The 14,501-nt window shown below is 39.4% G+C and overlaps 1 protein-coding gene across 8 annotated transcripts in view; it reads right to left on the reverse strand.

Annotated features, from left to right (window-relative positions):
* LOC131243517 (calmodulin-lysine N-methyltransferase) overlaps positions 1-14,438 on the reverse strand; it is a 30,696-nt gene extending 16,258 nt beyond the window's left edge. For all 8 annotated transcript variants that reach the window (XR_009170105.1, XR_009170103.1, XM_058242916.1 and 5 more), the window contains exons 1-5: positions 11,596-14,438; positions 9,247-9,439; positions 4,964-5,043; positions 3,007-3,067; positions 2,706-2,821 (exon numbers count right to left, since the gene is read on the reverse strand). Coding sequence is in view for 6 of the 8 variants with exons in the window: in XM_058242916.1 (XP_058098899.1) it covers positions 2,706-2,821; positions 3,007-3,067; positions 4,964-5,043; positions 9,247-9,439; positions 11,596-11,890 (745 nt within the window). In the remaining 2 variants the exon portion in view is untranslated. The remainder of the gene's footprint in view (positions 1-2,705; positions 2,822-3,006; positions 3,068-4,963; positions 5,044-9,246; positions 9,440-11,595) is intronic.
* Between the last annotated feature and the right edge of the window lie 63 nt (positions 14,439-14,501).

The following is a 14,501-nucleotide window of genomic DNA, read 5'->3' on the forward strand; positions in this document are numbered from 1 at the left end:
TGCGTTCCAAATCCTAATCCTTGGATAGAGTTCAAGGGCTTCCCTTTGTGGACACTACCTAGCCCTATGATCGCCATCACAAATGAAGCAACTTGAACTCCTCCCCTAGCTCTTGTGCCTACCCCTTCATAGCATTAAGGACTTATCGAACCCAAATATAATGCCATATTCCCTTCATCCTCTTTTTATTTGGCTTTGCTACAAGAGTCATGAGGGTCTGTCTGTTGGAGCACTCCCTAGCTAGATGAGGCCCATTGTAAAAAAAGCATTTTATCTCTTGTGGCTTGGACAATGTCCCATTTGTCATTGCCACTTAGTGGCTTGCAAGATCCATCATTGCGGTCGAGTCTTCCTTGTCATGACCATCCCAAGGAGATCTTGACTTTCACAAGTCACTCCTTGTGATCTCTATCAATAATTCTGCTACTTGGCTGTCATAAGGTCATGCATGCCCTGTCGTTGCAATTCCTACCAAGCCAAATGTTGTACTCCAAAGAAACTGAAGAGTAGTTCCTTTTGGGCATGTTGGGAGTATTTAGTGTAAGAATTGAGAATTCCTTGACATACTCGCAAATGGAACCTATATGCTTCAACTGCTTCAAATTCCACCACACCAAATACAAAACATTCTCGAGGTAGAATTGCTTCTTAACCTTCCTTTTGAAGTCCTCCCAAGGATCAATATTACATATACATCACTCCATGTCTAAATGATACCCCCACCGCAGTAGAGTTGCTATGTCAATGGGGTACATCACCACAATCCACACCAACAAATGAACTCAAAATAATGCTCCAACTGCCATAGCAGGTTGTCCAGTTCCCTAGCATCCCTAGATCCATTAAACATCCTAGGGGAAGCATCCAACCTAGGGTTAGGGATCCATACCTTAGATGCCTCCCCTATAGCCATAATCATGTTGCATAACCCTTTTCCATAGGGCCCAATCACCCCACATCTGCTCAATTTGTTCTCATAGCATGGTGAAGATCTTCAGCATCATAGCCTAGAAGCCTTCCCTCTCTCAATGTTGAGTGTCAACCAGCTTGTTGAAGACGCCCAATATCTCCCCTTTAGGTTCCTTGAGCCTTCTCTCAAGGCCTTCCATGTCACTGCCCCTCAACTCAAACCATTCTTGCCCAGCACCCACGATAATATCCAACTGTGCAAGTCATGTCTCCATAGCCACCATCACATCACAAGACTTCTCCTTCCTATGCATGTTGCAACCATCACCATCATTCCCACGAACCACTTTGTTGTTCGGTTACCACAGACAGCATCGTCTCTCTTATCCCACAAGCAGTCATGAACCCCTTCATAACCTTGTTTTATACTACTTGTCATGGCATAAGTGCTTCCCCAACCATGCTACATTCCACTCACAACCCCTTTGTGGGTGGATCAGCCAACCATCTAAGTATTTGTTACATTAACTTGAGAAACAAGAGAGCACACAAGAGAGACTTGAAGGAAGAAGGCATGAATTGCCCTAGAACTCAAGAATGCTTATAGCTTTTGAGATCCTCCCAAATGAAGACCCCTCCCCCATATAAAGGCTTGGGAACCTTCTAGCTACTTTACATCAATGGCTAGGACGAAGCCATGCGGCGATCACCCAATAGATAAGAATACTCTAGAAACCTTCTAGAAAATTCTACATCACTCTCTTTACAAGAACCCACCAGAAAACGTTAGACACTTCCAGAGATCTTTGTACTAGTTGACATGCTTCTACCATTCTCCAAAATTCTCTATAGTTCTTACACTTTATGTCCAAACCTTTTGATCTACAAGAAGAACCAAAATTGGCCAAGCCACTAGAATAGTCTCTTGGGAGGGTCCAGTACATAAATGTGGCTAACAAAAATACTAAAGCAAATAAGCCCTAAGGAGCCTTTTATAGTTGTCATAAGTTCAGCGGAGATTATTTCATTTTACAGAAAGAGAAGGCATCTTGTACTATTCTATTTGGCAAAGGACTTACTGAAAGAAGTTACTAAACTGCAATTACTCAGTGGTCATTGTCTCTATGTTTCTTGACAAAGAAGTTCCATTTTCTAATGGTGCCCTTATCAGAACAGGCTAACAAACAAATTAAAGCAGTCATGTGAAAGACGTCAGTACATTAAACATTCTCTGTCAAGATTCATCCAAATAACATCATGTCTTCTTTATCCATGATTTTAAAAACAATCCTGAAAAAGTAAAAACGGTTTTTCTAACAGTTATGTCAGCATAAAATATTTAGTACCATCTCATCTCTTTAGTTAGGAAATATACCATGTTCGCCTGAATTGCTGACATTTTAATTAGGGCAAGCACTCCATAAAGGTGGTTCGCACCTTCTATTGATCCTTACCATTCATCTGGTTGACCCCACCAAGGGTGAGTGTTGCACAAAATTCCACCACGGAAAAATCCTTGCTGTCCAAATTGACCTGCAAATAGATGGTTTAAAAGAAAATATTATGCACCCAGATGGCTGTATCTAACAGCAAAAATTCCACTCATCAGATGGCTGGAAATTCTCGATAGAGGATATTATGCACCCAGCACCCATATTCTTGGGACCCACCAGCAGATTAGTGAAAGGTGGGCCCAAGCTATACAAAATGATTGGCCCAAATGAAACACTATAATTTGATCCAAAAATTTTATAATGCCCAAATTAACACATAGCATCACATAATTGAAAGGATACAATCAACAACTTGAGGATTCCCATCAGATATTACAACCTCAACGGCATCTGTATTTGTTGCAATAGTTAACCCAGCTAATCCATACCCTGATCCAAGTTCAAGGACTCTTTTTGACCTGGATGAAATTGAAAAGCACCACATTCAACAATTAAACATTGAATAGAATGTATTAGCGATACAGTCCTCTCAAGGAAAAGCAGGAACCAAAGATAAAAGATAAAAGCACACTTTCAACATTCACCAGCAGAAACATGTTCATCAAGACTGAAAACGATGAGTTTAAAATAAAATATAATAAACCTGAACATGTCTGCATGAGTCAGGCAAAAATAGGCAAGGACATCCTCTGACGGCCAACGACCTGCATGCCAAAAGAAAGTTATATTCAAAGAATATGTAATTCAGTTCTAAGTTTCACGAATGTCATATAGTGCAAGGTAATTTACAACGAGGAATCTGCGCGCGCGCGCGCACACACACACACACACATATATATATATATCAACAAGGAATCATATGATCCTTGAGCAGAGGAGATGAACAGGATATTCAGGATTTCAATTTGTACAAGCTGGAGCTGCAGAACACATGGTTTAGTGATCCAACCTTCTGTTGTAATTGCAACTTGGGTTCCTATCAACCCAAACCCAATTGACCCAACCTGATTCAGGTTGGGCCAGGTCTTCAAGGTCCTTGGTTGGGTTCAGGTTGGAAAATGCCAAACCAATTTGAGTACAGGTTGAATTCAGGTTGAGAAACTTCAGGTCGGGTTAGGTCAGTTGGAAATAATCACATGTACGGGGATCAGGTTGAGGTCTGGTTGGGTCGGGTTGGGTTGAGCACAGAGGAATTTGGGTTGGGCACCTCAGGCTGGAATTCGGGTTGGGTCAGGTTGCGGTTTGGGTCTTCTCGAGGTCAGGTTGTGCTCAGCTTGATGCTCAACCTGACCAAACCAGGCCAAGTTGCAACTCACCACGGATGGATTATATGCAGAAAATTTCCTCAATAGGACAATCCTAACCTAAACTAGCATCCTGCAAATAGATGGTTAATAGGAGATGCAACAATAGTTCACAATCAACTAGAAACAGCCCAAGGTCGGTGCCAAGGAACTTCTGATGTAGCCTTGGTATGAGACTTTTCAGGGCATGGTCTATCCTTAATGGGACCCAAAGACCAATGGTCTAAATGACTACACCATGGATACTACTTCTACAAACTGAAAACCTTACCATACTAAGCATACCCTTTGCTCGAGGATCCTATAATTACTCATAGCAGTTCATGATGCAGGGGCATCTTGGTGTGATTCCGATGATGCACCGTATCTCAACACTGGGGTGGAGTGGCCTACGAGGTGGGGTCTGTGAGATACAAAATGGCCAACAGGTGGGGCCCACTGTGAGACCGTGCGATTCAGGGACCCATGCGAAGCAAGGGTTGCCCACAGGGAGGTCTCGCCTGGGTTTGTCTAAGAGGGTCTATATATAGGGATAAATCAATCCTTCCCCATCAGCCTAGAGCTTTTGGTGCACTGATCGGTTGTCCACAATCAAAAATGATATTAGAGCGGGACCCCAGTGTTCGATTCTCCTCCTGTGTGGGTGGATGATGCAGAGTCATCTTGGTATGATTCCAAGGATGCACCGTATTTCCATACCGGGTTGAGTTGGCCACCCACATCTTGGTATGATTCCAAAGATGCACCGTATCTCCACGCTGGGGTGAGATGGCCCACATGGTGGGGTTTGTGAGATGCAGAATTGCCACAAGGTGGGGCCCAATATGGGACCGTGCAATTTGGGAACCCGTGCAAAGGGATAAACCAGTCCTTCCCCATCAGCTCTGGAGCTTCTTTTTTTAGCTATGGAGCTTTTGATGCACTGATTGGTTATTTGCTGTCAGTTCAGGGTGAAGCCAAAGACATCTGAAACGATGGTATTATACAACTTGCAGGAATGACATCTATTCCAACAGAGGTGATTGAATGTCGCCATAAACTAGCCAAACATACTGTTTGAAAAGTGAGATCTCAAAGCAAGAACAATACATTTATTACAAGATTCTAGCAACCATACAACATACTCTAAGTGAATCTCCTACACAAATTTCATATCATTCATATCATCCATCTCGACTTGGCATGGTAATAAAAGAATAAAGGGACCTAGAGCTTGGAAGCAATAATAACAGTATAAGCACAGCCTTCGCATATTGCATAAACACAATACAAAAATCTTCCATGAGTATTACTTACAAACAAGCCCTGTGTTGTCAATGTCATATATGCTACAAATCTCAAAATCATTGAGGTTGACATGGTTCTCTCCTCTTTGGCTGCAAAGAAATACCAATGTAATTAGAAACTAATTGCAAGCAAAATATGTTCAGTTACTGTCTATACGAGACATTAAGTTGTAACTTGTAAGTAGGCATTTTTTGCATACAATGTTTACTTTTCACAGGGATCACTTACCTAACCAAAGTACCATTATGAATTAGTAACTGACACACTTGTACCAAGACAAACAAACTGCTATGTTGGTACTAAGATAAATATTCATGAACCTTATCCAAGAAGTTAAACATGCACATAACCATCATCATCCTCGCCACCATCATCATCATCCACACTAACACCATCAGCATAATTGCATTTCATCATCTTAGCCCTTCCAGCAATTTGGGATTCGCTTTTATATTGTACATATGCAGAAGTTTTAAATTTGACTACCCACCACCACCAGACGTGAACCCTCCTCTTTAACTAGGCTATTGAAACCGACCCTGCAGAGGCCCAAATTGACACTGCTCACATGCCAACATAGTCCCACCCAGCACTGACTACTGGCCAAACTATTACAGCCACACCCAAGGGCGAGCGAGCAAACTAGGGGCATGGAGGGGTAGCTGTAAGGCAAACTGTTAAGCAAGCACCCACCACATCAAAGGTCATGCACAAGTGGTTGGTTTACACAAAGTAGTGGGGAAACCACCAATGCATGATTACCAACACCACTCGCATGCCAACAAGGTAGCACCCCACTTGCACTTTAGTGTAATTACTGTATGCTACCACAAAAGGAAATTTTGAGAACAGTTGATGCCGTAAAGCACGCAATGCTAGACTAGTCCTTAATCAACTCAATTAAAAAAGCAGTGGAATCAGCCATTGACTCACTAAGTTTCTAATAAATACTTGAAACAAAAGATATTTTGAGACCAAAAATGGTCCTGATCAATGTTTCAAATATTTGCGATATGATCGATAATATCGTCGACATTATCAATATTGACAGGTTAGCAACACCGAAACTGCAAGCATTTCAAAATTTTCCAAATATCACCAATATTTTCGATAATAGTTGGTGATATTATCAATACGAATGATATTTTGAAAAGAATCTCTTAGGGCCTATTTGGGTTCATGGAAAGAAAAGGAAAGTAAACATCGTTTCCTATGAAACTCACTTTTTGTTGTTTGTCAAGCCTTTCTTTGTGGTAATTTGCGAGAAACACCATTTTTCACTTTCCATGTTTGAAAATAAACGAAGTTATGTCCCCACTTCCACTCCTAAGAAAGGCATTTTCCCATGATAGAAGGAAAACGGGTTTCTTAAGGGTTAAGCCTAAATGTGCCACCATCCATCTTCAATTGCCTCACATGTTCCACATATGCCAAATGAGACATTGTCCATCGTTGGTTATGCCCACACGTGCCACTATGCCACATGTGCCACCCATTATTCAGAGTATCCCCGATATTATCCGTATCTCCAGCTCGGAGATACCGATGAATTGGCAAAGATACCAATAATACTAGTAGTATCAGAAATTCCAGGTATCGGCGATATATCGTTGAGTATTGCCAATGTATCTCCAATATTTTCAACTATGTAAATTTCAGGCGTCACTTGAATTGCCAATATTTTCGACTGCATAAATTCCAGGTATTGCTTCTATTGGCGATATTTCAATAATATCACCAATGTATCGATATTGCCAAAATTTTGTTTACTAAAAAATTTCATTTCAATTTTTTTATGGGCGCATGGTTGTATGATGAAATGCATGTTTGTATGTGTGTATATGTATGCATGCATGGATGGATGGATAGATCATGAATGGTACCTACATTTGTATTATATAGATCATGAATGGTACCTACATTTGTATTATATAGATCATGAATGGATGCATGTTTGAGTTCATTGACTTTTACATGTCCTAGTTATTATATAGTACCTGCATTTGTATTATATAAACTCATTTTTGTTACTATTAGACTGATCTGTTATGATAGCACATGCTTTTAGGCTGCCATTAAATGGAAACTTATTATGTATGCATTCTTTTTGCAATTTTTTAATTCCTAAATATGCAAATATATATATATATATATATATATATATATATATATATATATATAGCATCTCCTAAAGTTTCACTAAAAAATTCCATTGTTTTCCCCATGTTTCCCCGCATTTCCAATTCTAATAGTATTGTTTTAGTATCCACAGCCAACGAAATTTGTAGTGATACTGATAACTCGAACATTGGTGCCACCGTCCATCTTCTCTTGCACCCCACATGTAAAGCGTCCCACATGTGCTAATGTGCCACCTGTGTCACCATCCATCTCTTGTGCCCCACATGTGCTAGTGCCACATGTACCACTGTTCATCTTATCTTGAGCGTTACATGTGCAAAGCACTCCACATGCCAATGTGCCACATGTGTCACATGTGCGATCATCTATCTTCAATCACTTTAAATATGGCCAATGTGCCAATGGTGCCATTATGCACAAGTGCAGCCATCTAGCTTCAAGTGCCCACATGCCAAATGTGCCAATGCATGTCTCATGCCACATGTCCCACCGTGTATAGCTTCAAGCACCTCATATGTACCACGTGCCACATATTGGCTTCAAGTGCGCACATATGCTATGCATGCCACATGTGCCACTATCCATCTTCAAGCATCCCATATGTTCTATATATGCTAATCTGGCCCATGCTAGTGACTACCTACAATTTTTGTTTAAGAAAAAAAAAATTTGCCAAATAACAAATGTGGAAATATATACTAAATTTTTAGGAAAATCCTGTTGAAAAACAAACAAGGAAAATAATGTTTCCTTTCTCACAGTTTCCTGGAAATAAGGATTCCCAAGAAACATTATTTCCTTTCCTATGTTTTCGAGTCAATCCAAGCGGGCCCTTATAAAAGTTCCCTGGAATCAGTGAAACTATCAATAATATCGCCGATACTAGGAAAACATCCGTAAATAGGTGTAAATCCACAAAGAAAAAAAAAAAAATCAGAAACCCAATAAAACTCCCTTTTTTTAGGTGATTTCAATCAATCTTGATTTGTATTAAATTAAAATTTGAATTTGTGGGAGAAATCTTGATTCGAAGTTGAGATGGGTTGGAAGCTGACAAAAAATCCATAGAAACTTCTTCTCCTTCTTTTTTTAAAAATGTTAGCATGGATTGCAATGGAAATTCATGTCTATGCATGATTCTCATGCATTTACATGGATTTGTGGCAAAAAGATCAACATTTTTAAGTGGAAAATGGGGGAAATTGTAGAAATCCTAATTTCTCCGTTTTTATATTTGAAAATGTTTTTACTGTTAATTAATGTGGAAATTTTATACAAGAATGAGTATTGGCAGATTTATTAATTGACTATAAATTTTATATATTTATTTTATGCTCTCTTTTTTTTTTCACAACATTTCGTTTAGGCCCCTATAAAATGGAAATTTATTATATAGTTGTTTTTTACAATATTTTAGTTCCTACACGATAAACATGTGTCTTTTAACATCTCATAAAGTTTCACTAAATAATTCCAACTTTTTCCCTACATCTCCCCAATGTTTCCCTCAGAAGATGATATTTTTCTGAGTTATCGACGATACCAAATACATGTTTCTATATCCCCAGTCATCGATACCTGTAAAGACACCAATACTCTAAACACTAGTCTTGATTAACTCAATTAAGTACAAAGTTTTGAAACATTGCTCTAAAGGATGAGGCACTTAAGGAAAAACAGAAAGCTTAACCAATTAAGAACCATGTAAAGACTCTTCAAAAGAAATTTCCGATAATGTAAAAAACAATTGATAGTCCAGATACTTCTGTATATTTGAAGAGGATATGAGGTAAATTCTAAATAAATAAAACATTGCGAGAAGCAAATATAGCAGAAATAAAAACATGTATGCCATCTTATTCTATCCCACAAACTGGAAGTTATTATAAATTTATAATCATAGCCTTGTCCCAACTATTTGGGTTCAGCTTTACCAATCCCATTTCGTCAATCAATCCTATCTGAAGGCCATATCCCCGTTCATGTCCCTTCTCACCATCCCGATCCAAGTCCTTTCAGGTCTTCCTCTCATCCTCTTTTCAGGCCCTTCAACCCCAATCAATGTTCCCTTCCTCCCGTAGCGTATTTCTAGAATTATTCTACATGACAAAGACACAAGAAAATCCAAGAATAATAAATGTCAAACTTACATCAAAACAAGTCTTGTAGTCCTGCCCATTGGTAACACATAGCACATACAAGCATCTCTATGACCATCCAAATCTTTTACTTTCAGCGAAGTTTCTTCTATTGCAGGCCCATTTAGGACATGGCATGGAATTAGGTTAAAGCCACATGCTGCCTTCCGAGAAATTGACTTTATATCCATTTGAGATATACGATCTGCAAAGCATCTCATATCATTATCAGGATGAGCGCCACATATTTAATTGTAAAGCTGAAGCATGCAGTAGCTTGCAATTAAGAAAAAGCAGATAAAACGAGATACTGTTTAACAAATAACATGTCAAATTAGATATAAAATATGAAAGAATTTCCATGATGACTGTGATATAGAGATTAGTTGACCAGATGAGCATTCCTGAATACAAACACTTAAACAAGCATGCTTTTATGGATTTAGTTCATAGACAATTATATGGTCCTCAACCCAAGGATAGGTAGAGTATATTTAGGTCCATTGTTTATACAAGTCAACCCATGGTTCAAGGTTTGCAGGTTCAGAACCTCTCAAATAGTGGATCCTGTGACTCCCACAGCAATTCATTAACCCACCACCCCATGTACCCCTGAGCATGGCTGTTGAAACCCTCCAAAATCACAAGTTGGGTCTTACATTGGTTGCCCTGAAGGAATCTCTCATCACAATTAAAAAGTAACCCCCTTATCCCTTCTACCATCTCAACAGGCAAGACCATCTTGCTGGCAGAGGAACCTCTGTGACTGGCAACTTGACAATCAGTCTAGGATGGGCCCTTACCATACACACTCACTTGTACGGCCTCCTCTTAAAGTCTGCCCAATTCCAAAGATTGGATCAAAGATGTTGGATGCAAGATCTGGATTTCTACACGAATCGCATCTTTCAAGCCCAATGCAAATGGGTTTGGGAAACCTTTTAGTGTGAATGGCATACCGCTAGAGATGTTTAGGCATTCGAGTATAGATACTTTTTGAAAGATCATTCAAGTATAGATACTGTTTGACACAACATGGAAAGGGCTCCTCCGGTGTCTACATTTTCAGGGGACCCAAATCAGGTGCACAATGCCCGTGAGAACTCAGGCCAATCATCACCCAAGTAGTCCAGTCCATCCACTAAAACTATGAAATTGTATCACCCATAACTCAGAAGATGCACTTGCACCAACAAAATCATCTGATCATCAAGAATCTTGTTGATTCTTTTTAGAGTTGTTTTGCCTTCAAAATCTTCCTTCAAATTCAAAAATTATATATTGATCAACCAAGCCTGTACAACCATTTCCTTTCCAAGATTTGCATATGAAGTCCAAAATGGACATTGAACTAGGCCATGGCTTTATGTCAGATTGACTGTCAGCTTACTATAGACCCACCACCTTGGAAACCCATGTGAGGGCAACCATCACTTGTGTTGGCTCATCTCCCTCAATGGATTGATGATCATCACTTGATCATGGACATAAATGCTTTCGGATGGAATTTTCAATACCGCTTCTCCAGTTTGTGGTACCATCAACAAAAGGGGAAGACAGCTTTGATACCAATTGATAGAACCCTAGGCCATATCAAAAAAAAAAAAGGCCAAAACTCTTATTATTTTTCTTGTTGATTATAGGTCGTAAGACATCTATGCTCTATAACAAAAATATGCTAACCATTGCTAACCCTAATTGAAGACTTAACCACACTAAAACCAAAAGCCTAACCATAAAATTACTTCTCCTAATCAAGCCAACTCACACAATCCACGACTATATATGTCCGGAAATGTATGTAATGGAATTTATATGCGTCACCCAAGTGGGCCAAGCTATGATCAGTTGATCATTGAGCATTGGATAGGAGGGGCAACATGGGATGCACTTCGCGTCAATATCACCATTCCCAGGTGATCACAGCCATACACATGAGGGCCTGAAAAATGGACGGTTAAGATCATTTTAACATTACCATCCATTCCGCATGCCCTTAATATTACAGATCTGATTATCCAATCATGGTCATTTTTGAGTCATCTGCAACCTACAGTCGATTCCTCATATCCAATGGTCATTGTTGATCATAGGTGAACTCACACCATAATAAGTACAAAGAACCGGGATTCTACCACAGCTCCCTGACCATATCGAGATTGTTTTTGTTTCAAATCCATCTTAAAACGAATGTAATCACTTTGGAGCTATCCTCCACACAACCCAACATTGAAATTCCACTTTACTGAAACTAAAATATCACAATATAAACTGTTAGCATCCAAAAGCTGAAAGACTCGTCAAAAGCCTGAAATGGAATCGATAGAATCGAATATTGAGAATTGCAGGAAGAGGGAGTACCTGATCGGGAAGAAGAAAGACGAGGAGAGATGAACGCCCGGCGGAGGATGGCCCACCTCAGAGACGCTGTGGATGGCCCAACGGGAGGTGTATTTTCCATGTTTGCTGTTTTTCGGGCGGTACGGGAAGTGTTTTGCAGCGCTTTGATCTTCCGTGGGGTTGAGGAATGCTTGTTAAGTGCCCGCACGTGGATCCGAGGCACACACGTGTGATACAAGTGCCGCTCATCAGGCCATTTCCACCGATGTCTTGTCTCAGAGATCGAACCAAACCGATCATGCAAGTGGACACACATATTCAAATTTCAAATTATACGAAAGGCTAATTGGACGCGAATTTCCTACAACCGTGTAACCAAAAGCTCTACAGGGCCCACTATGCCATCCACGTCGTTATATCTACTCCGTCCATCCGTCGTTCCAGCTGATGTTAAGGACATGATCCACAGATGAGGCAGATCTAAAACTCAAGTGGGCCATTCCACAAATAGTGGGGATGAAAATGCCCACCATGAAACCTTCCTGGGCCCAGATTTTTATAGCTCATCCAATCCGTTCATACGGTGATTCCCCCTGGGATGAAGGTAAAATACAAATATCAGCTTAATCAAAACTCGTGAGCCCAAGAAGGTTGGGGCAGCGGCATTCAGTGGCATTGAAACTGCTTTATTTTTTTAGCTTACGTGTTAGAGGTATTTATTTTGATCGAAGGTAGCTTGTAAGCGTGGATTGGAGGGTATTCAAAATCTACAATAGGTTTGTTACAATCATTATATCATATCATTGGGATATTAAAGTTGATTTAGTAATTAAATTCAAACTCTTATAAACAAATTTAAAAAATTCAATGCATAAATATTTTTTAACTACAGGGATTTCTAATACAAGTTGCTAAATACGCATGAGGGATTCAGAATCAATTTATTCCCAATCACCTTGATTCAGAATGCTAGTATTTGAAATACAAGCTTCCAATGACAACACGTGTATTTATTTGAATTGGATTTCCATGTGTAAGGAGATTATCGTGTTCTTTCTTTATATTGTTCCACTGTATATTTTTTGTACTGTCGAATATAATATGTATTTCTCATCTTTGAACAAAAGATGCAGCAATTTCCTCTGCATTTGTCCGCCAAAGCAGGAGACAGTATACCTGAATAGCATTGATCATTCTTTTTCATTCAAACGATCATCCATCTCAATTGAAAAGGCAAACATATTTTCAGGATAAACCCTGAATTTCATTTCCTCACTGACATTGATCATTCTTTTGACGTTATCTAATGTGGGATTGCACAATCTTTTCAAGATCTTTTTGTCATTTTTGTGAATCTGATCCAAGATTCCCTTCACCCATTATTATTATTGTTGTTCTCTTACTTTCAGTTCTCTAATTCTAAGTATCCTTTTTTATTAGATGACATATAAAGATCTTTTTATTTTCAGTAGGTGTTTTTATTTTCATGTTTTCATTTCCATTAAATTTTAAAATAAGTAATTTGATGAGGGCCTCCATAAGGAGTGTAAGCTTAATTAAGATATCTAGCAGTTGAGTTAGCAAGATGCCAAAGGCACAATTGTTAATAACACCTACAATTCCTCTCGGGAAGAATTAAGGGCTGCCCATCTAAGATTCTCCACGTCTCTTTCCTAGTTGAGTTAGCCAGGATCCCTCCGTGTTCTGATGTTTTAAATTTTTACTAAATATGTAGGTTCCAATTTATAAGATCCATGTCCAAGTTGATCTCTACCAACACTAGCATGCTAGTTATCCAAAGCCAGCAAACTAACGAGTTCATTTGGGAGCTTGTATGTGAAATACATTGGAATTCTTTAATATATTTATAGGACCTTAAATTTGATTAATTAAATCGGCTTTAATATCCCAAATGTTGGCCAAAAATGAAGGAATCCCGAGCCTCAGGTGGGCCACAAACGCAAGGATCATGAACGAGCAACTCACAACTATCCATTTATATGGCCAATGTTTGAATAGTTCATATCATTCTATTAATGTGATTTTAGTGTTCGAACTGATTAACAGCCCAGCAACATATTTGTGACACCTGTGACCGTCCAGTCTTTAAAAAGAGTCAAAAGGACATTTCACCCCGATTACACCTGAATCACAGTAAAGACTTGATATTTCAACCTCAAAGTACGCGCACCAAACAAGATTTGGGGTGACCTCTATGACAGCTACGGGAAATAGAGTAAGAATATCTTTCCCCTCTAACTCACCTCTCATACAGTAGCTGCACGACAGAGGATTCTATGCTCTGGAACCTCCGCAGCATTGGCAGGCCACATACCAACGGGAGTAGTATCCCGAGTTGCTGTTTCCAAAACCATAGTTCTCTCGCACATCTCAGCTAAACAGTCACAGAAATAAAATATATAGCCACGTGGCTAGAGAGTGACAGAAAGATTTCTCCTAATTTTTTCAATTAAAATCTATGGCTGTGTTAGAAAGTTGATGAAAAATCAGACCAAACAATAACATCTCAGAATGGATAACAGGACAGAAGTAGGACTAGCAAAACTCTTTGATGTAAGTCATAGCTCCCCAACGAAAAGAAAAAGAAAAAGAAAAAAAAAAAGAAAAAAACACTGCATATGACAGTGGGCAACTGACCCAATGTGTAGAACTAAGGTGTAGGGCTTCTATTCCTCTCATGAAATTCAATCAATCAAGTTTTAGGGGGGATGCATTTCTCATGTTACCGAAAACACAGCCCTTAATTCCACGAATGCAGGCTGCTAATCATTTCAACTGTTGATTTTAACAGTTGATTTCCTACATGGCTGCAGACCCACCATATGAGCAGACCAGACCGCAACCTGACTAATAGCCCAACTCTCATGTACATGGGCCAGACCAGTTCACACCTCCTTTCCTAATCA

The sequence above is a fragment of the Magnolia sinica genome, chromosome 4, assembly GCF_029962835.1.
Source record: "Magnolia sinica isolate HGM2019 chromosome 4, MsV1, whole genome shotgun sequence".
NCBI lineage: Eukaryota > Viridiplantae > Streptophyta > Magnoliopsida > Magnoliales > Magnoliaceae > Magnolia > Magnolia sinica.